This window comes from Mytilus edulis, chromosome 11 (genome assembly GCF_963676685.1).
Source record: "Mytilus edulis chromosome 11, xbMytEdul2.2, whole genome shotgun sequence".
NCBI classification, from domain to species: domain Eukaryota; kingdom Metazoa; phylum Mollusca; class Bivalvia; order Mytilida; family Mytilidae; genus Mytilus; species Mytilus edulis.
The window spans coordinates 10,790,711-10,813,322 of NC_092354.1; the positions used below are offsets into that span (position 1 = coordinate 10,790,711).

Here is a 22,612-nt window from a genome sequence, read left to right on the forward strand (position 1 = left end):
AAAATTTATTGTTTGAATCAGAGTAATCCTTTTCAAAATAGGATTTATCCCTTCCAAAAGACAAGATACTTGTATCTTCGTTGGCCATTATTTTTAAGGAAACAAAGCAATACCTACTCTTTCAATTTGTATTTTATTTGGAATGTGGAATACTTGTATAAAATGTAGAAAAGTCAAGTGTTTTGTATGGTATATTTTTTCGATAATGCGTACTGTCATAGAAACTACGGAATGATCGGGCTGAATGAAATGCTTGTAAAGAATGTCGTTAGCATTGAGGGTAATGTCTGATTTATGACCGCACATACGTTTGTTTAGCCTTCCTTTCGTTTCACCGACGTATACCAATCCGCAAAAGTTGAACTCTAATCCGTAGACGACATTATAATCGATTTACAATTCAGATCATCGTAACCTCAGGTAAAATAAGATGCCATTAGATAGTTTCAGACCAAATATATCATATCTACATTACAATTTAGCAAACATTTTGCACCTGTTCTTTTATACATATCTTTTTAATGGTGTTGGAGAAAATGCCAAAACAAGGAACAGTCAACATTGATAACTTGACGTTGACCTTTGACCTTGACCTAATTTTCTAAGTTAGGACCCAGGGGTCTCAACTAAAAACATTCCAGGGTTATACGGTTAACGGTTTATGAGTAAAAATACCGACACATTTATTTCGTAAAGGTAGATAACCCCATCAAATATCATCGAATCGCTTCGATCCAAATTAGGCAAATATCTGAGGATTTAACGAACAAGTTAGAAAAATTAATTTGTCGATATCTTTTTTGTAACGAATTTAACAAATAGTGAATAGTAGATAACTCTTACAAAGAAAATTGTTTGTCTTAGCAAGGTGAAATTTAAAAGCGCATAAACTATACGATACAATATATCGCAAGATCAAAATTAGGCGGAAGAATAAATAATAATGATAATAAACATAAATCAATTGTTTTAAAAACTATTGTTAGACGGTGTCTCCCCTCTGAGACATGAATTTGTTTTTAATTGATTGATTGTTTGATTGATTGATTGATTAATTAATTGTTTAGTTGGTTGGTTGGTTGTTTGCTTGCTTGGTTTCGTTAGTTGGTTGGTTGGTTGGACTGGTATATTAATTGAACCCATGGGATAGGATCTATTTGAGCAAGAGAAAAGGGAACAAATGTAGTTTTGGAGACCCTGTATTAAAACAGGTATATTGATTAGTTTGTTTGTTGATTGGCTGGTTGGTTGATTGATTGATAGAAAGTCTGCATGGCACTCTCACTGCTTTTGCGAGACCTAGCACTCAAAGTCGATATTCAATATCCAAATGAAAAAAGTCTTAAGATCTTTTTTCATTTTAAATTTATCTAATTTTCTATTGGAACTCGTACTTCATGGTTTCTTTTACGTGCCATGTGTATATTTGTTTGAAGTTGTAGGAACAAAAACTGAGTAACATTTTGTCTTGGAGGTTTCCATTTGCATATGGAATGTGTTATTTTAAAGTTTGGTCCGCGCGGGTGATGATGTTTTGAAGTCACATGACGGAAGAATATATATGTCTGGAGTTTCAGGGAAGACTGTTGGACAGAGCATATTATGTGTATTGACTGGTGATACACGATCACTATTGGTTTTATAATTTACAGGTCAATGACGACGGATCATGCATGCATCTTACGTATACATTTTCACGTGAGCACATAATTGTATTTTAATGCATGATTACAAAGTTGATTGTAGGAATTCAGCAATATTTACGAATTTAGGAGCAATTTCTACGTCATTTAATTTTATTTCTCAATCAAGAGCACCGCACTAATGGGAACTTTTTTTTTATTCATTCTATATATTTTACAGGTTAACTTTTATCGTTCAATGCATTTGAACAAACATACTGCTGCCATCTTAGTATTTTAACAAATCGTTCATCGAATAATTTCAGAAAACACTTGAATTGGAGAAGACAATTGCCGGGATGAATTTCCATTTTAGACGTTTGTTTATAAGGATTGAATTTTTAGATTGAAATGTACAAGACTGAACTTCAGTCCGAAACAGGATTCCTAAAAAAAAGGTGTGAGTGTGCGTTGGAGGATTATGGACCTTGGTTGATAATTCACAATGAAATGCATATATCTATCATGATAGCTGCAAAGTTTTAAACTTTAATTAGTTCATTTTGTTCATTTTACCGTTTCAGTAGCATAGCGCCCTTAAAACAAGGATGCACACCATTTCGACATAAACTTTCCACAAATATCATGTCGCGACTAACATTTTGGTCCATTTTGTTTTCCATACAGCTTAAAGTTCATGTAATTCAAAAACAAAACTACAATTATATTTGCTAAATACAGATAACTCTTTTAATTTAATCGAATAACTTCAAACAAAATAAGCTAACAAATTCTGAGGATGTAACGAACAAATAAAAAAGAAATTTTGTCGATATCTTTTTTTTTATGAAAAAGATGTTCACAGATGATAAACAGTGAATAGGGAGATAACTCTTACAAAAAAAAATGTTCGGCTTAGCAGGGTAAAATTTAATAGCGTATAAACTGCACGATACTATATAAGAAATATCTAAGCGACATGATGCGAAAAAAGAATTTAAAATGTGGCGGGAAAAAAATTAATAATAAAAACAATAATAATAATCAGAACAAAAACAAAATTTTTTTGGGGCCGCTGTCCGATTTAAGGGCCGCCGGGCGTCCCTAAACTGTATACGTAGAATCATTCCTGTACATATGACTGGTGAAACTGAATAGGATGTTTGGTCTTTAAAACAATATATAAAAAAAACGCTGACAAATGACTGGTACTTCTCGCCATGTAAGTACATCCCCTCTGACCATGTTTTTCCTTGGGATCTTAACTAAATTCAACATGAAAATCACAGAAAGGAGATTTATCATGGTCCTAAGTTTAGAGAAACCGAACACATCAACTAGAACCATAACTTGGCCTGAAAGAGAACAAGTCCGTAGAAACAACGGTACATTGCCGGCTAATCTGCGTGTTCGACTAAAGCATTGTGCATTAGATTGAATAATTTCTGTTTGCAGTGAAAGTACTACTAGTATATGAATTCTAATAAACTCTATCTTCTGATCACAACTTACGATTTTTCAACACTGTATACCACAATTCCCCATGTCTAAAAATGAAAATGGTAGCATCGGTATAAATCTATAATTTTGGGATAACTTCCGGTACATTTTATAATTATTGAACAAAAAGGTAAAACATGCTACACAAAGTAACCACTTATCAGTATGCTGCAGATTCTTAATGACAACATATTTGTTTAATTTGGAGGTAGACTTTTTGAACAAATTGTCGGGATTCCTATTGCAATGAACTTTGTCAACCTTGTCGTATTTCATATGAATCGGAGTTCCTTCAGACACTTGTTAAAAACAAGAAGATCAAAGAAGCCGGGTTATTTAATATCACATTCAGATATATTTATTATGTTCTTTCCATTAACAATCCCAACTTTTCTAACATTTTGTTTTCAATTTTTTTTCTAATTATGTTCAATTAATATATCCGCACGATATAGAAACAACATACGTGGCTGCCTCCGCCTCATTTTTGGACTCAAATATCGAATTTGACATAAACAGCCATCAAAGTACTAGTACCAGATTCTATAAAAAATGAGACGATTTTGATTTTTAAATTACTGTTTATCATTTATTGTCGTTGTACCAATTTTCGTTGATAAACGAAAACTTGCATACTCGTGGACATTTTATTTCGTGGTTTTGCTGAAGTCTTCGTATAAGCCTACAGAATTTTTTTCTTTCGTTGAACATTTCATGTCGTAGTTACCCTATACCACGAAATCCACGCAAATTGGTATCCAACGAATAATATCGATTTCCCTCACCTTAATATACCAATTTCGCCATCATATAATACACTACTATACATTTCTCGACTTATTATGTATATGTACATGTATTCAAGAGATTGTAGCTCCTACTCAGACTTTTTAACACATTACCAGTGTATGAGCAAAACGTTTATGAACCAGGGGTTTGTCAAAATGTGTCTCGCTCTTTTTCTTCAAATAATTTCTACCGAAGGTATCAAGACCTTGTTGATAAATAATCCATATCAACTTCACCACTAATGTGCTTTGTTTATATGCTTTTTTGTTACATGTTTGTTATAGTGATTGTTATAATAAAACAATGTTGACCATGTTGACTGCTGTACTCCTTTTTTGACATTTCTACCAATTTTGTCTGTTTGTTTTGTTCAAATATCGTTGTCATTATAATGGAATACGATTAGACTGTCAAACATGTGTGAGGTTCAGTTAGCTTTAAAACCAGTTTTAATGCAGCATTTTCTACATACGAGAATACCTATACGAAGGCAGGGATATTACAGGTGTTATCCATTTGCTTAATGTAGTTAAGCTTTTAAGTCTGTACATTTCATTGTGGACTTTCTGTTTTGAATTTGTGATTGTACTTTTTGTATTGACACACGTTTAATGTGTATAGACTATCAAAAGACTTGTCACATCGTCATTTGCATTATTCTAAATAAATACCAATTTAACACTGCTCTTACTGAATATTTTTGTAATACACATATGCTGTTCCTGGTATTACAATCTGTTTTGCTCTTTACACTTATTTCATTGAATGTTGTATGTATATATTTTAAATGATTATTTATGAACCATCTCCAATTTCAGGCTATTAAGAGATTAAGTCTCAACTCATTGTCAGGGGACGTGATCAAACTTTCAAAACAGAAACTTGACCAACAATTAAAAAATGAAGTATTTGAAAAACTAAAAAACGGTATTGAAATTATGAAAGATGAAATAAACACAATACATCAGATTATGAAAGAATACAGAGAGAGAATCCTGACAATAGAGGACAGTCACATACCCCCAAATATCAGACGTAAGTGTGAATATATTCTTATACGGTGAACAAGATGTCGTTCAAGTTCTTATAGAATTTTAGACTTTTCAGATAAATGGTATGTCATGTACCCTTGTGATTCGTATGAAATTATGTTGTATTATTCAAAACAAAAAGATTGATTTCAGTAACAAACCTAATGCAATGTATGTTACTTTTTTCATTTGCTAAAGGCTACCGTCAAATTCTAACTAAGGAGAATTCCGCCATTTAGAATTGATTGGACCAACACATTTTCTGTTACTACAGCATTATTGGTATTTAAACAATACCTTCAACAATATAGCCGTTTTGATGTCATTGCATCTTAATTTTAATAGAAGAGATAACGTAAAAACCTTCATTTTGTAAGTTTTCTTGTGTATGACGTCACGTTTAATCATGACGTTTTTTTTGCCGAAATCATTTATGAAATTTCGCGGAATTTTGTTTTATTTCATTTATACATTTTATATCAAGTTTATATATTGTGTCAGGCTCTAACGTATAATTTCATTATGTAATGCATTAGAATATGAATAATAGTACTGTATACTGTAGTTGAAGAGTTGCTTATCTTTTTGGTCTTCAGCGTATGTGACAATGAGTATTTCAGAAGCACGTTAAGATAACACTTACACGTCTTTATTTTGTTTTCAGGAACTCAGATAGAACTTCTGAAAGTATGGAAAAAAGATGATGAGTTATACTATAATTCAACAAATGTTTACCAAGCTACAAAAGACAAAATAGAGTCCTTTTCCTCTGTTGCTTTGGTCGGTGGACCAGGCTGTGGTAAAACAGCTACGGCAAGACATATTGCATTGCATTATGAACGAAACGGATGGGAGATTGTTCCAGTGTTTAGACCAGAAGAAATTGTTTTGTATGGAGATTTAAAACTAAAACAAGTATTTGTTTTAGATGACATATTAGGCGTATTTGCCGTAGACATGTCTTTGTATAACAATATAAATAACTACAAAGAAGGTATATTGAAAGCAATAAGCAACGAGTCAAAACTGTTATTTACTTGTCGAAAGTCCGTCTATAATGAAGTCATTAAGCTAAAATCGTTTGTTTTAACGAATATTGTAGATTTACAAAGTGAGGGAAACATACTGAATGCGTCTGAAAAAGAAAACATTCTTGCAAAGCATTGTAGGTACAGGGGTGTACCCGAAAACATATATTGCAATCTAACGATATCACCATCATTCACAATGTTCCCTTTACTTTGTAAGATATTTTCAGCAACTTATAAAAACCATGTATCTGTTGACAATTTTTTTGTAAATCCATTTGATTGCTTCATTAATGAGTTGAATAAGTTGGAACATAGTACTCCTCAGCACTATGCAGCTCTTGTACTCTGCGTACTGAGTAACAATATGGTTTGTTTTAATAAGATAACCGTTGATGGAAAGGAAATGAAACTAGATGCATATAATACGTGTGGAGTTAACCTAGGAACCTCAGATAAAGAAATAAAAAATGCATTTTCAAATTTGGTAGGAACTTATTTTATTGGAAATGAAAACAGCTTCACTTTCATACATGATGCTATATATGAAATTGCTGCTTATCACTACGGAAAAACAAATCCACAAATGATACTTAAATATATGAATAGTAATTTCATATCTACGAAGGTAACAGTTATTAAGAATCAAAGAAATGATGAAATTGCTGATTTATCAATCTTGATAGAAGAAAAGTATTATGAACAACTGGCTGAACGACTTTATATAGATTTACAATCTTTTGAATTATTCGATGTGTTTAAAAACAAATCATTACGGTATCTTCCTTTTCTAGAGATTTTTATAAAGACATTAAGGAAAAAGCCGTATAATGAACTGAACTCCTTGATTTTTCATGAACAGGTTTCTTCTAAAGTTATAGATGTATGTTTTAAAAACGATCGAAAGACGGACACAAAAAAAGACAAATACGAAGAACAACGAAAACAAGAATTACTCAAAAATGTGTATGGATACTCACCAGTACCACAAAATCCAAGAGTTATAAGTTGGATAATCTATTATGGACATACAAATCTGTTATACAGCATTGTTAATCTTGTTGAAGAACACAATGATTCCACTGACATTGTGTTTGGGTCTGAAATTACAGAACAAACACGAATACTAACATTAGGATGTTACAGTGGTGATCCGGATATGGTGAACCTTATTCTGAAATATGTCAAGATAGGCTGCATAAACAGAGAATCACTGAATTTAACTCTAAATGTTGAACCGGACTGGAATATGCACAAAACGCCTCTTACATCAGCTTGCGCTTCAGGTAATCTATCTGTTGTAAAAATCCTTTTGAGGAACAAGGCAAATATTGATCAAGTTGATGATTTGTATCGTTTTGCTCTTTTAACTGCATCGGAACAAGGACATAACGATGTTGTCCAATATTTGGTACAGGAAGGAGGTAACGTTAATCAGTGTGATGGAAATAATAATTCTTGTTTAAATTTAGCGTCATGCAACGGACATCTTGCTGTTGTCAAATATTTAGTACAGCAGGAAGCCAATGTTAACCAGTGTAATACAAATAACAAGTCTTCATTATATAGAGTCTGTGTAGTAGGACATACAGCAATTGTAGAATTTCTGGTAGAGAAAGGAGCAGATGTTAACCAATGTAGTATAAATGACCAGTCCCCATTATATAAAGCGTGTGAAGCAGGACATACAGCCATTGTAGAATTTCTGGTAGATAAAGGAGCAGATGTAAACCAGTGTGATACAGATGACAAGTCACCATTATATCAAGCGTGTAAAGGAGGACACACAACCATTGTAGAATTTCTTGTAGAGAAAGGAGCAGATGTTAACCAATGTAGTATAAATGACAAGTCACCATTATATAAAGCATGTGAAGAAGGACATAACGATGTTGCAAAATGTTTGTTAGAGAACGGAGCCGATGTTAACCAGTGTGATACAAATGACAAGTCACCATTATATAAAGCTTGTAAAAAAGGACTTCACAATGTTGCAAAATGTTTGTTAGAAAAAGGAGCCGATGTTAACCAGTGTGATACAGATAACAAGTCTCCATTATATAAAGCTTGTGAAGGAGGACATACAGTCATTGTAGAATTTCTGGTAGAGAAGGGAGCCAATGTTAACCAGTGTGATACAGATGACAGGTCACCATTATATAAAGCGTGTACAGGAGGAAATACAGCAATTGTAGAATTCCTGGTAGAGAAGGGAGCCAATGTTAACCAGTGTGATACAGATGACAGGTCACCATTATATAAAGCGTGTACAGGAGGAAATACAGCAATTGTAGAATTCCTAGTAGAAAAAGGTGCCGATGTTGACCAGTGTGATACAGATAACATTTCTCCATTATGTGAAGCGTGTGAAGGAGGACACAAATCCATTGTAGAATTTCTAGTAGAGAAAGGAGCAGAGGTTAACCAGTGTGACACAGATGACAAGTCACCATTATATAAAGCGTGTAAAGGAGGATACAAAATTATTGTAGAATTTCTAGTAGAGAAAGGAGCAGATGTTAACCAGTGTGATACATATAACAAGTCACCATTATATAAAGCGTGTACCGTAGGAGACAAAACCATTGTAGAATGTCTGGTAAAGACAGGAGCAGATCTTAACCAGTGTGATACAGATGACAAGTCACAATTGTATATAGCGTGTGAAGAAGGCCACAGAACCATTACAGAATTTCTAGTAGATAAAGGAGCAGATGTTAACCAGTGTGATAAAGATAAAAAGTCTTTATTATATAAAGCGTGTGGAGGAGGACATACAGCCATTGTAGAATTTCTGGTAGAAAAGGGAGCCGATGTTAACCAGTGTAATACAAATAACAAGTCACCATTATATAAAGCTTGTAAAAAAGGACATAACGATGTTGCAAAATTTTTGTTAGAGAACGGAGCCAATGTTAACCAGTGTGATAAATATGACAGGTCCCCATTATATAAAGCTTGTAAAAAAGGACATAACGATGTTGCAAAATGTTTGTTAGAAAAAGGAGCCAATGTTAACCAGTATGATACAGATAACAAGTCTCCATTATATAAAGCGTGTGAAGGAGGACATACAGCATGTGTAGAATTGCTGGTAAAGAAGGGAGCCGATGTTAACCGATGTAATTCATGTGACCTGTCACCATTATATAGAGCGTGTGAAGAAGGACACAAAACCATTGCAGAATTTATGGTAGAGAAGGGAGCCGATGTTAACCAGTGTGATACAGATAACAAGTGTCCATTATATAAAGCGTGTGAAAGAGGACATCCATCCATTGTAGAATTTCTGGTAGATAAAGGAGCATATGTTAACCAGTGTGATACAGATGACAAGTCATCATTATATTTGGCATGTAAAAGAGGAGACAAAGCCATTGTAGAATTTCTGGTAGAGAAAGGAGCAGATGTTAACCAACGTAGTACAGATGACAAGTCTCCATTATATAAAGCGTGTGAAGGAGGACATAGAGTCATTGTAGAATTTCTGGTAGAGAAAGGAGCAGATGTTAACCAGTGTGATACAGATGACAAGTCACCATTATATAAAGCGTGTGAAGTAGGACATACATCCATTGTAGAATTTCTGGTAGAGAAAGGAGCAGATGTTAACAAGTGTGATAGAGATGACATGTCACCATTATATATAGCGTGTGAAAAAGAACACCCAACCATTGTAGAATTTCTGGTAGAGAAGGGAGCCGATGTTAACCAGTGTGATACAAATGACAAGTCACCATTATATAAAGCTTGTAAAAATATAAATAACGATGTTGCAAAATGTTTGTTAGAGAACGGAGCCGATGTTAACCAGTGTAATACAGATGACAAGTCACCATTATATAAAGCGTGTGAGGGAGGAGAAAACACCATTGTAGAACTTCTAGTAAAGAAATCAGCAAATGTTAACAAGTGTGATATAGATGGCAAGTCCCCATTATATAAAGCGTGTACCGTAGGATACAAAACCATTGTAGAATTTCTGGTAGAGAAAGGAGCAGATGTTAACCAATGTAGTGTAAATGACAAGTCCCCATTATATAAAGCGTGTGAAGGAGGACATACAGCCATTGTAGAATTTCTGGTAGAGAAAGGAGCAGATGTTAACAAGTGTGATAGAGATGACATGTCACCATTATATAAAGCGTGTGAAGGAGGACACAAAGCCATTGCAGAATTTCTGGTAGAGAAAGGAGCAGATGTTAACAAGTGTGATAGAGATGACATGTCACCATTATATATAGCGTGTGAAGGAGGACACAAAGCCATTGTAGAATTTCTGGTAGAGAAAGGAGCAGATGTTAACAAGTGTGATAGAGATGACATGTCACCATTATATATAGCGTGTGAAGGAGGACTCAAAACCATTGTAGAATATTTGGTAAAGAAAGAAGCAGATGTTAACCATTGTGATACAGATGACAAGTCACCATTATATAAAGCGTGTGAAAGAGGACACCAATTCATTGTAGAATGTCTGGTAAAGAAAGGAGCAGATGTTAACCAGTGTGATACAGATGACAAGTCACCATTATATAAAGCGTGTGTGGAAGGACACAAAACCATTGTAGTATTTCTGGTAAAGAAAGGAGCAGATGTTAACCAGTGTGATACATATGACAAGTCACCATTATATACAGCGTGTGAAGAAGGACACAAAGCCATTGTAGAATTTCTGGTAGAGAATGGAGCCAAGGTTAACCAGTGTGATACATATAAAAAATCTCCATTATATAAAGCGTGTGCAGGAGGAGACAAAGCAATTGTAAAATTTCTGGTAGAGAAAGGAGCAGATGTTAACCAATGTAGTACATATAACAAGTCTCCATTATATAAAGCGTGTGCAGTAGGACGTACAGCCATTGTAGAATTTCTGGTAGATAAAGAAGCAGATGTTAACCAGTGTGATACAGATGACAAGTCACCATTATATAAAGCGTGTGAAAGAGGTGACAAAACCATTGTAGAATTTCTGGTAGAGAAAGGAGCCAAGGTTAACCAGTGTGATACATATGAAAAGTCTCCATTATATAAAGCGTGTAAAGGAGGACTTACAGCATGTGTAGAATTTCTGGTGGAGAAAGGAGCAGATGTTAACCAGTGTGATGCAGATGACAAATCCCCATTACATAAGGCATGTCAAAGAGGAGACAAAGCAATGGTAGAATTTCTGGTAGAGAAAGGAGCAGATGTTAACCAGTGTGATACAGATGACAAGTCACCATTATATAAAGCGTGTAGAGTAGGACATACAGCCATTGTAGAATTTCTGGTAGAGAAAGGAGCAGATGTTAACAAGTGTGATACAGATGACAAGTCACCATTATATCAAGCGTGTGAAGGAAGACACACAACCATTGTAGAATTTTTGGTAGAGAAAGGAGCAGATGTTAACCAGTGTGATACAGATAACATGTCACTATTATATAACATGTGTGCAGCAGGAAACATAGCCATTGTAGAATTTCTGGTAGAGAAGGGAGCCGATGTTAACCAGTGTGAAACAAATGACAAGTCACCATTATATAAAGCTTGTAAAAATGGACATAACGATGTTGCAAAATATTTGTTAGAGAATGGAGCAGATGTTAACCATTGTGATACAGATGGCAAGTCCCCATTATATAAAGCGTGTACCGTAGGATACAAAACCATTGTAGAATTTCTGGTAGATAAATCAGCAGATGTTAACCAGTGTGATACAGATCACAAGTCACCATTATATAAAGCGTGTACCGTAGGAGACAAAACCATTGTAAAATTTCTGGTAGAGAAAGGAGCAGATGTTAACCAATGTAATATAGATTTCAAGTCACCATTATATAAAGCGTGTGAAAAAGGATACAAATCCATTGTAGAATTTCTGGTAAAGAAAGGAGCAGATATTAACCAGTGTGATACAGATAACAAGTCACCATTATATAAAGCATGTGAAGGAAGAGACAACACCATTGCAGAATTTCTGGTAAAGAAAGGAGCAGATGTTTACCATTGTGATACAGATGACAAGTCACCATTATATAAAGCGTGTGAAGCAGGACACAACACCATTGTAGAAATTCTGGTAAAGAAAGGAGCAGATGTTAACCAGTGTGATACAGATAACAAGTCACCATTATATAAAGCGTGTGAAGAAGGACATAAAACCATTGTAGTATTTCTGGTAAAGAAAGGAGCAGATGTTAACCAGTGTGATACATATGACAAGTCACCATTATATAAAGCATCTGAAGAAGGACACAAAGCCATTGTAGAATTTCTGGTAGAGAATGGAGCCAAGATTAACCAGTGTGATACATATGAAAAGTCTCCATTATATAAAGCGTGTGCAGGAGGAGACAAAGCCATTGACGAATTTCTTGAAGAGACAGGAGCAGATGTCAACCAATGTATAACATATAAGAAGTATCAATTATATAAAGCGTGTGAAGGAGGACATACAGCCATCGTTAAATTTCTGGTAGAGAAGGGTGCCGATGTTAACCAGTCTGATACAAATGACAAGTCACCATTATATAAAGCGTGTGAAGGAGGAGACAAAGCCATTGTAGAATTCCTGGTAGAGAAAGGAGCAGATGTCAACAACCGATGTAGTACAGATGACAAGTCACCATTATTTAAAGCGTGTGAAGGAGGACATACAGCCATTGTAGAAGTTCTGGTAGAGAAAGGAGCAGATGTTAACCAGTGTGATACAAGAAACATTTCTCCTTTATATGAAGCGTGTAAAGGAGGGCATACAGTCATTGTAGAATTTCTGGTAAAGAAAGGAGCAGATGTTAACCAGTGTGATACAGATGACAAGTCACCATTATATAAAGCGTGTGAAGAAGGACATAAAACCATTGTAGTATGTCTTGTTAAGAAAGGAGCAGATGTTAACCAGTGTGATACATATGACAAGTCACCATTATATAAAGCATCTGAAGAAGGACACAAAGCCATTGTAGAATTTCTGGTAGAGAATGGAGCCAAGGTTAACCAGTGTGATACATATGAAAAGTCTCCATTATATAAGGCGTGTGCAGGAGGAGACAAACCCATTGAAGAATTTCTTAAAGAGACAGGAGCAGATGTTAACCAATGTATTACATATAACAAGTATCCATTATATAAAGCGTGTGAAGGAAGACATACAGCCATCGTCGAATTTCTGTTAGAGAAGGGAGCCGATGTTAACCAGTGTGATACAAATGACAAGTCACCATTATATAAAGCGTGTGAAGGAGGAGACAAAGCCATTGTAGAATTCCTGGTAGAGAAAGGAGCAGATGTTAACAACCAATGTAGTACAGATGAAAAGTCACCATTATTTAAAGCGTGTGAAGGAGGACATACAGCCATTGTAGAAGTTCTGGTAGAGAAAGGAGCAGATGTTAACCAGTGTGATACAAGAAACATTTCTCCTTTATATGAAGCGTGTAAAGGAGGGCATACAGTCATTGTAGAATTTCTGGTGAAGAAAGGAGCAGATGTTAACCATTGTGATACAGATGACAAGTCCCCATTATATAAAGCGTGTACCGTAGGATACAAAACGATTGTAGAATTTCTGGTAGATAAAGGAGCAGATGTTAACCAATGTAGTACAGATAAAAAGACTCCATTGCATAAAGCGTTTGAAGGAGGACACAAAGCTATTGTAAAATTTCTTGTAGAGAAAGGTGCAGAGGTTTACTAGTGTGACACAGAGGACAAGTTACCATTGTATAAAGCTTATAAAGGTGACACAAAGCCATTTTAGCATTTCTGGTAGAGAAATGAGCAGATATTAACCAGTGTGACACAGATGTCAAGTCACCATTGTATAAAACATCTGAAAGAGGACATACAGCCATTGTAGAATTTCTGGTAGAAAAAGGAGCTGATGCTAACCAGTGTGATACAGATAACATTTCTCCATAATATAAATCATGTAAAATAGGACATAATGATGCTGCAAAATGTTTGTTAGAGAACGGAGCAGATGTTAACCATTGTGATAGAGATGACAAGTCCCCATTATATAAAGCGTGTGAAGGAGGACATACAGCGATTGTAGAATTTCTGGTAGAGATAGGAGCAGATGTTAACCATTGTGATAGAGATGACAAGTCTCCATTATATAAAGCGTGTGAAGAAGAACATACAGCCATTGTAGAATTTCTGGTAGATGAAGGGGCCAGGGTTAACCAGTGTGATACATATGAAAAGTCTCCATTATGTAAAGCGTGTGAAGGAGGACTTACAGCATGTGTAGAATTTCTGGTAGAGAGAGGAGCAGATGTTAACCAGTGTAATGCACATGACAAGTTCCCATTATATAAGTCATGTTAAAGAGGAGACAAAGCCATTGTAGAATTTCTGGTAGAGAAAGGAGCAGATGTTAACCAATGTAGTACAGATGACAAGTCTCCATTATATAACACGTGTGAAGGAGGACACAAAGCCATTGAAAAATTGCTGGTAGAGAAAGGAGCCATGGTTAACCAGTGTGATACATATGAAAGGTCTCCATTATATAAAGCGTGTGCAGGAGGAGTCAAAGCCATTGCAGAATTTCTGCTAGAGAAAGGAGCAGATGTTAACCAATGTAGTACAGATAACAAGTATCCATTATATAAAGCGTGTGAAGGAGGACATACAGCCATCGTAGAATTTCTGGTAGATAATGGAGCAGATATTAACCAGAGTGACACAAATGACAAGTCCCCATTATATAAAGCGTATGAAGGAGGACAAACAGCCATTATAAAATTTCTGGTAGAGAAAGAAGCAGATGTTAACCAATGTAATACAGACAACAAGTCACCATTATATAAAGAGTTTGAAGGAGGACATACAGCAATTGCAGAATATTTGTTAGAGAAATGAGCCAATGTTAACCAGTGTAGTAAATGTAACGAATCCCCATTGTCTAAGGCGTCTACTTGCGGATATTTTGATGTTGTTGCAATGCTGGTACAGAACAAAGCAGTTGTTAACCAATGTTATACAAATGATGAGTCATCATTATGTTAAGCATCAAAAGAAGGATATTTTAACGTTGTAGAATATCTGGTTCAGCATGGTGCAAATGTTAATCAGCAAAATGCAGATGAAGAGACTCCATTAACTATAGCGTCAAAAAAGGATATGCTAAAGTTTTTGCTACAGAACGGATCCGATGTTAACCAGTGTAATAAAAATACAGAGTCTCCCTTATGTTCAGCTGTACAATCATTTATATCACCATTGAAAGTTGTACAATATCTTTTAAATAAAGGTGCCAACGTTAACCAATGTAGTGAAAGTAGCAAATCGCCACTATATTGGGCATCTTACCGTGGACATATCGAAGTTTTTGAATTGTTGTTACAAAATGGAGCCGCGGTTAACAAGTGTAGTAAATATAACGATTCTCTAATATATATCAAGCGTCAGAAATGGAAATTTTAATGTTGTAAAATAATCCAAAGAAAAGTATGCAGTTCCTCAAGAAACATATGAGAAGAAATTCAATATAACATATTTTCTGTGATAGCAAGAAAAATGTAAATGAGGAAAAATGATGTAAACATATTTACCAGAACAGTTATTTAGGTTAACAGTGCATATCACTACAAATCATGATACCTCGTAATCATCCTTTGTTATTATGGTCGAAAGTATTTCGAAGTTTATATGGCCTTTAATCTTCTTTCCAGCGTTAATAATGATTCTTTTGTAGCCAAAATGCGCGCTGTCGTAAATTTAGAATTCCTATCCTATGATGAGTTTATTTGTAATGTGTTAGTGATTTTTTAGTTTTTTTGTCAGTTAAATATTTCGTGAGTAAACACTGATACTACGAGATATATAGGGCAAAAACACGAGCTGTAGCAATAAAGTTCCGATTGTTTCCGACGTCTGTTAATTGATGTGCCAATAACATGCAAACTAATTAATTATATTTCTTTAGCAGTCTTATCAAGGGTGTATGTCATTCCTTTTGTCTACTTGCTTGTTTATTATTTAGTTTTTTATTCTTAATATGAATTAAGAGCATTATGTAATTCAACTGAGATAGACATTTGTCATGATTAACAAATATTAAAACACTGATCTGTATATTTTATATTTAAAACTGTACTAAAAAGTAAGCTTACTAAGAATAGGTACATGTGGTTGTTTTTTTTTTATCAAGGAACAGTAAACAAACTGCAAAGTCATTTAATTATAGCTTCAGGCTTACACAAGAAGAATAACAAGTAAAATAGCAAAAATGCAAGTAAAAGGAAAAATCAAATATTTGATCAATTGCAATAATTGCATATGTAGGTGATATCTCAATCAATCAAATAATCAATCAATCATATATTTTTGTTTTCATACTCTTTGCTTAAATAATTTTTTTGGGACTTTGCTTTTAAATTTGACTATTGCATTGCGACAAAAAGAAGTATTTGTCTTCATGATCGTTTTTTTATTATGTTTACAGAGACATAATTATAACAAAATGCTTGTGAAATACCTAAGATTATCACACAATTAATAACAACAAACTTAGTGCTTGACATGTTTGCGTAGGTAAACTGAATATGTTTGGTTATTATTGTTCATGTTATAATAACATATTTTTTCAAGATTTGAAACTACAACAATTCGTAGTTTCAGAAACTAATGAACTATGGGTATTTTAACAAGTGTATATCAATACAGTAGATATATAACTACTGATGCGACGTCATTCTCCTGATGTGTCACGAACCATGAATTTACCCATGATCTTTTATATTCTGAAACGACGAATTGCGACATTAATATATAGTATAGTTACTTTGTGTATATGCTTTATGAATTGGTTTTATTTATTTCCCACTTTAATTGCTCTTGATTTTCCTTGTGCTGGTGCATGAAACGTTGTAGGCACGTCTTGATATAATAATTTGTAATAAAGTATTTCTACTCTTTATCTGTAATTTTATTAGTATGATGATTACGATCATATAGCAGAAGGTGAAGTTAAATAATACTAATTACTTTTTCTATCTCATCCTAAGAAGTTCTTACATGCACTCAGCCTCAATAAATTTAAGGAACCAGTTGACAAGAAGAGAAGCACAGTTTTGTCCTGTGCAATACTGATAACGTTCCACTGTCGATATAAATCAAGAGTTCATAAAACTTTTCGAATAGGGCCAATACGGTAAAAACAGGGCCGATACGGATAAAAGCTGTATTGGCCCATGTGCTAATACGGGATGTTTACTTCCGGTTTCAATTTTCTAACGCCATTACTTAACTTTGGCGGTAATGTTATACATCTCAACATTTGAATAATCATAAAATAAAAAGGTAAAATGATGTGCAATGTTTTGTAAAGTCTGGAAGTCTTGAAACGAAAATAATTCACAGCATTTTCGAGTACGACTTTCGATTAATGCCACTGTTGCATTTCCGTTAATCAATCATCAGACGCAGACGATCCAAGACAAGAGTAAGAATAGGTAAACTGTCTGATTTATTCTTCCCAGTTACTTTAAATGTGCTACATAAAATGAATTGTAATAGCATTTTATTAAGTACTTGGACGAGAAATCAGAAATTTCAATTGACAATGTTTACAAGAAATTCATGAACGAAAAAGCCAAAAGCGGTGAAATTATTTCTGTATCTTCTTCACGGTAAGTTTCTTCATTTATTCTTATTAAAAGAATATGAATCATTTAATGAAAGTGTTATGAACTTGCTGTTTCTGTATTGGCCCTGTTTTGGGTCCAATACAGCTAATCTCGTATCTACAATAGGGCCAATACATTAACAACAAGTTAGTAACACTATATTATCAACGTCTTGTTCACGCCACCACTAGAATATGAAGTTTCACAATAACTGTGAAGGCCGGCTTTGATTGCTGATAAATTTGATGTTAATAAGTTAGAAAGAGGTTTCGTGAAGTATTTTAAAGACCCAGCGATTTAAGGTTGTTTGTAACGATTATGTATTTTAGGCATTTAATACTGCGAAGGAAGATCTAGTTCTTCATTCATTGTTGAAATTAGAAGATAACTGTAATGTATGTTAAGCTTGACCTTCGTAAAACGTATATTTTACTGTCGCAAATTGAGTTAACCTAGCTACGTTTAAATGCAGCATATTAACATAAATACCTTTTAACAAATATTTTGGCGAAAAAAAACCATAAATGATAAAGTCCTTGAAACTGTTGCATTGTCTTTAGCAACTAAACAATCTGACATCATATACATGATATATATACTCCCGATGTTGAACATAAAACTCTAGACGTATTTATGCCTTTTGTACGCCTCAGAATTGCTTCAACGTTGATAAAAAGAACATCTTGAGGTTCAAAATGTGACTTTCATGTTTATTTTGTGAGAATTTACATACAAAAAAAATCGGAATTTAAAAGGGTGGCTTTCTTTCTTACGGACTGGTAGAACGTGGAATTCACCCCTTCAAAATATTTTTAACGTCCAATGAAAATTATCGTTACAAACGTATTGCATAATAATTCCAATTTGTATTGTTTGAATAGTGGTTTGTAACAGTGGTTTCCAAACATGAAGTGTACAGAAAATGAATTTTTGACATAGGTAATGAATAACGCTTGGTTCAAATATGGTGAACATCTTACGGCTCTTGTATAAATGGCAGCAGTGTAGTTATAGACACATTATGTGTATTGCCGATTACCATGACTGCGAAGGAGTAGAGTGGAAAATGTTCATTACGTTCGTCGAGCTACAAGAAGAACTAGATAGAATACCTTTATAATCAATTGTGTCAGAGAAACCATATGGAGTCGTACTTTCCTCAAAAGAGTAAAATAGCAAAAATAATAATTGCAAAGAAAATTCAAAATGGAAAGTATTTTATCTAATATATTGTCGAATTGTGTAATTTATTTAACATGTTTAACGTGTAAAGTGTTGATGAATTTATAAATCAAATGCAATTGAAACGGCTCTCTACTGATTTTACCATAAACTGTGATTCAGAACGTTAAATAAGAAATTTTGTGTTTGCTCAGACTGTGCGTAAGTTTTGTAACGTATGTAAGTTTTGTGTACACTCCATGAATAGTATATTCCACTGTTTTCATATGTTTTATCACAAGACTTAAAGCTAAACGCAATTCAATATTAGTTGTAGAACACTTGCTAGAAGCCGTGATGACATTATATTATACGTTTAGGAAACCAATACATAGTAGGTTCCTTCAAATGTTCAGAATAGGCCATAAACTTGAATGTGGTTACGATATGATTGTTTACTATGTGACTGTCTAAAGAGTGGACAGACCTGAATGTAACAGAATTTAAAATTTTATTCGAAAGAACTTCCATGTAGTAGCTACATCTCACCAACACCACAATGGTTTGTCGGCTGGTTCAAACATAAACCATTTTGCGAGTACTTAAAGTTTGGTTGGTTCTCAATCGAGATAAAAAGAAAAAACATCAAAATGTGGTTTTCAAATATAAAAGAAGTTTATACAAAGAAGAAATACAAAACTACTGAACTCGTATATTGATCTAAATAAGAATCAAAATATTTTTTATGAGATGTTCTTCATGAGATGAACATCAGTTTATACACTAAGATGAAAGAGACTCTTTTATGAGCTGAAGCCACCTGAAGACACTGTTTCCTGTCTCCTGTTGATTGAGGACGATCTATTGGTCCCGTTATCTATCAAGTTTTAAACTATTGGTCTGGAATGACTTAGTAATTTCTCTATATGCAGGCAGACGATGCAGTACCATTGATATTAGATGGCTTGCTAAAACCACTCGATGTATGTCTTTGTGTTCTGTGATTTAATGCTGAAATTTCGGGACTGTACATTATTTTTTTAATAGATTTAAATGAAATCATGTATTAAGGTATAGCCCAGTATTAAACAAAATACACAACACATTGACAAAATTGTCCAAGCAGCATCTCACTCTTTTTGGAAAAATGACCATTTTGAAACGTTCATCATAAACTGAAACCAATCATCTGTTTTGAGCTATCCCTAGTCTGGATAGGAAAATGTCTGACTAGTAATTTAACAAATAGTATATTTGCATTTATCTGGGATAATAAATCATACTAGAACACACCCGCGAAATCGCGGGAAATAGAGCGTATGTAAACTGTAACATTGATTTTAACTGCAGAATTCAAGGAGAGGTATCAAAAGTCAAAGGTACTTGGCACATTTGTTTTGCCCTCCCCCTTTTATCCAAATATTCTTTCAGTTTTTCTGTATACAATGAACATACATATATATATACTATAATTACTATATAAAACGGTCACTGATATATTAAAAGTCACCCCAGTAAACTATTGGAATTTATAGTTAATGAGGCCGTTAATTATAGCAAATTTATGCAATTTATACATAGTATATATGTCATATATGTATGTACAATGTAGTGTACAGAAATATTTCAGTGACCGCTGTGGATAGAAAACTATTGGAAATGATAATATATATTATTATCATATATTTGTATACAATATTACTAAAATTTTACAGTTCAATAACATTTGAAAATATCAAAAGGCTATGAAAGGATTACTAGGTTTATTGACCAGATTCTTTAGAATTTCCAAAGCGGGCTGATAAAAGTACCTTTATTGACTGCTTCCGGAATGTTATCACATGCCTTTCCGTTAATTTCCGTGACGTTTATTACATGCAACTTCGTGCATTTCCGGAAATTAGATTGAAATCGACAACACAACGCGGGAAACGGCAAGTGATAAGACTTTTCCCAAAATAGTTGAGGAGCAAAAATGAATTAAGTTAAACTTGTTTTGAAAGACATAAATGAGGTGACAATATTATTGAAGAACATGACAAAACACATAAAATGCTTGTTTATCAATAAAACAATTAAAGTAAAGAATTTGTTTTGGTTGTCTGTAAATATTTTCTGAAAGTGCAAAGACAAACAAAATTAAATTTTAATAGTTCTTGTCTGTATATCTTCTGCTGAAGTATATGATAAAATGATTATTACATGTTATTTTTCATATCAGACCCTTTATCGGCCCTCGTTCATGATATCAGCCCTCGAGCCTGTGGCTCTTGGGCTGATATCACAACCTTGGGCCGATAAAGGGTTTGATATGAAAAATGCCATGTAATAATCTATACATAGCAAATACAATTTATCTATAGTATAAATTGCAAGTACTTATGCAAATTATGTTTAATTTCAAAACAGGCCTATAAAGGCCAGTCTTATATTTCTCAAAAAGTCATTTTTTTTTCTTCTATTTATTGCAATATGAGCATACGTTTAGTCTGTTATGAACATACATTACTATAAATAAAGTGTGTTTGCTTTTTACTATAAATTATCAGTTACCTAATCAATACACGGCGGTCATTGATATTGTATACATGTCGTTTTTTATGTGTTTTGTCATTTAATTTTGCCATATGATTATGGTCTTTCCGATTGGATTTCCTCTGAGTTGAGTATGTTTGTGATTTTACTTTTTTGTAGGGCGTACCTTGAAAATCCCCTACTCGTGTCTTTGAAGGATAAAACAGCTCATATTACATATAAAGACTGGAATGTGTTCACTGTTGTGTTTTTTCAAGTAAAACAAATAGACTTTGTAAAGTCTTTTTGGAGCTTCTTCCAACAAGAAATATTATTATACCTAACACAATGTCATCAATATACTGTTTTTTTTTTGTCATCAATATACATGCACTCGAGTTTTGACGAACAATATATGGATTGACACATTTCAATGATACGGTTCTTTTTTTCTAATTTGCACTAATGTGGCAGCCTTTGCAATGTGTTCGTACACATATGCATAGAAACAGAATAAATACAAACCCTTTTTAAAAACTATATAAACAGTCATTTTCCTAAATCTTTAGATTTTATTAAATGTAAACATGTACCATCATTTGCAATTGTAATTAGTATGATTATCTATCCGTGCCTTCTTTGTTTTGTTTACATAGTTAGGATGGGATCTATGTATGGATGTATCTGTTTGTTCCCCCAATAATAGTACCCTTTCACATAACAGAAGCTGTGCTGGCTTTGTCCGAGGAAACTTCTGTTGGTGTCTCGCAAAGGATGAATTGAGATTGGTATACAAATTAAGGACGCTTAAACTCTATAAATAAGACATTAATGGTCTTGCCAATGACACCCTAGGCTGGATATAAAGACTTGACGTAATATCTTGCAACATTTCTACTCGCAAAGACGTAATGATAATGCTATGCTGTTGTGAAGCCGAGTCAGAAAATACCACCTGCACCAATTCTGCTAATTCCAGCCCTTGAAGAACCTTTTAGTCTAGTAATGATAGATTGCGTTAGATCTTTACCAAAGACCTACACTGGAAATGCGTATTTATTGACGAGTATGTGAACATCAACTTTCCAGAGGCTATTCTCTGTGAAGGAATATTAAGCTCTCTACTGAGTCAGGAATATGACAGTTGTTTTCCATTCATATGATATGTTTGCGATTTTGATTTTGCAAGTTTTATAAGAGAATTTTCAATTGAATTTTTTTTTTTAGTTCGTGTTATTTTGTTGTTGTTGTTATTAATTTTTTTCAAAGTCTATACAGTCCGACTAGGATTCCTATTCCAGCATGTCGTTTACCAATTATTGATTACTCAGTATAGGTAAAGTGTG

General features: G+C 33.9%; 3 protein-coding genes across 3 annotated transcripts; all 3 read left to right on the forward strand.

Moving 5' to 3' along the window:
* Positions 1-262: 262 nt before the first annotated feature.
* LOC139493972 (serine/threonine-protein phosphatase 6 regulatory ankyrin repeat subunit B-like) lies at positions 263-14,286 on the forward strand. The gene is made up of 6 exons (XM_071282141.1): positions 263-280; positions 4,730-4,946; positions 5,607-8,039; positions 12,594-12,992; positions 13,089-13,634; positions 13,895-14,286. The coding sequence occupies exons 1-6, from the start codon at positions 263-265 to the stop codon at positions 14,284-14,286; spliced, it is 4,005 nt and encodes a 1,334-aa protein (XP_071138242.1).
* Positions 8,091-12,573, forward strand: LOC139495311 (serine/threonine-protein phosphatase 6 regulatory ankyrin repeat subunit B-like). Its single transcript, XM_071283618.1, has 3 exons — positions 8,091-8,100; positions 8,145-12,529; positions 12,565-12,573. The coding sequence occupies exons 1-3, from the start codon at positions 8,091-8,093 to the stop codon at positions 12,571-12,573; spliced, it is 4,404 nt and encodes a 1,467-aa protein (XP_071139719.1).
* A 144-nt stretch (positions 14,287-14,430) lies between the features above and the next one.
* LOC139493973 (26S proteasome non-ATPase regulatory subunit 10-like) lies at positions 14,431-14,823 on the forward strand. Its single transcript, XM_071282142.1, has one exon. It carries the CDS (start codon positions 14,431-14,433, stop codon positions 14,821-14,823), a length of 393 nt encoding a protein of 130 aa, XP_071138243.1.
* The last annotated feature ends 7,789 nt before the right edge of the window (positions 14,824-22,612 follow it).

Coding starts and splice junctions, on each gene's coding strand:
- LOC139493972 (XM_071282141.1), top strand. Junction 4,947..5,606: donor CATACCCCCAAATATCAGAC/GTAAGTGTGAAT, acceptor TTTTGTTTTCAG/GAACTCAGATAGAACTTCTG. Junction 13,635..13,894: donor AAAATTTCTTGTAGAGAAAG/GTGCAGAGGTTT, acceptor CATGTAAAATAG/GACATAATGATGCTGCAAAA.
- LOC139493973 (XM_071282142.1), top strand. CDS start 14,431: ATGGTTAACCAGTGTGATACATATGAAAGGTCTCCATTATATAAAGCG.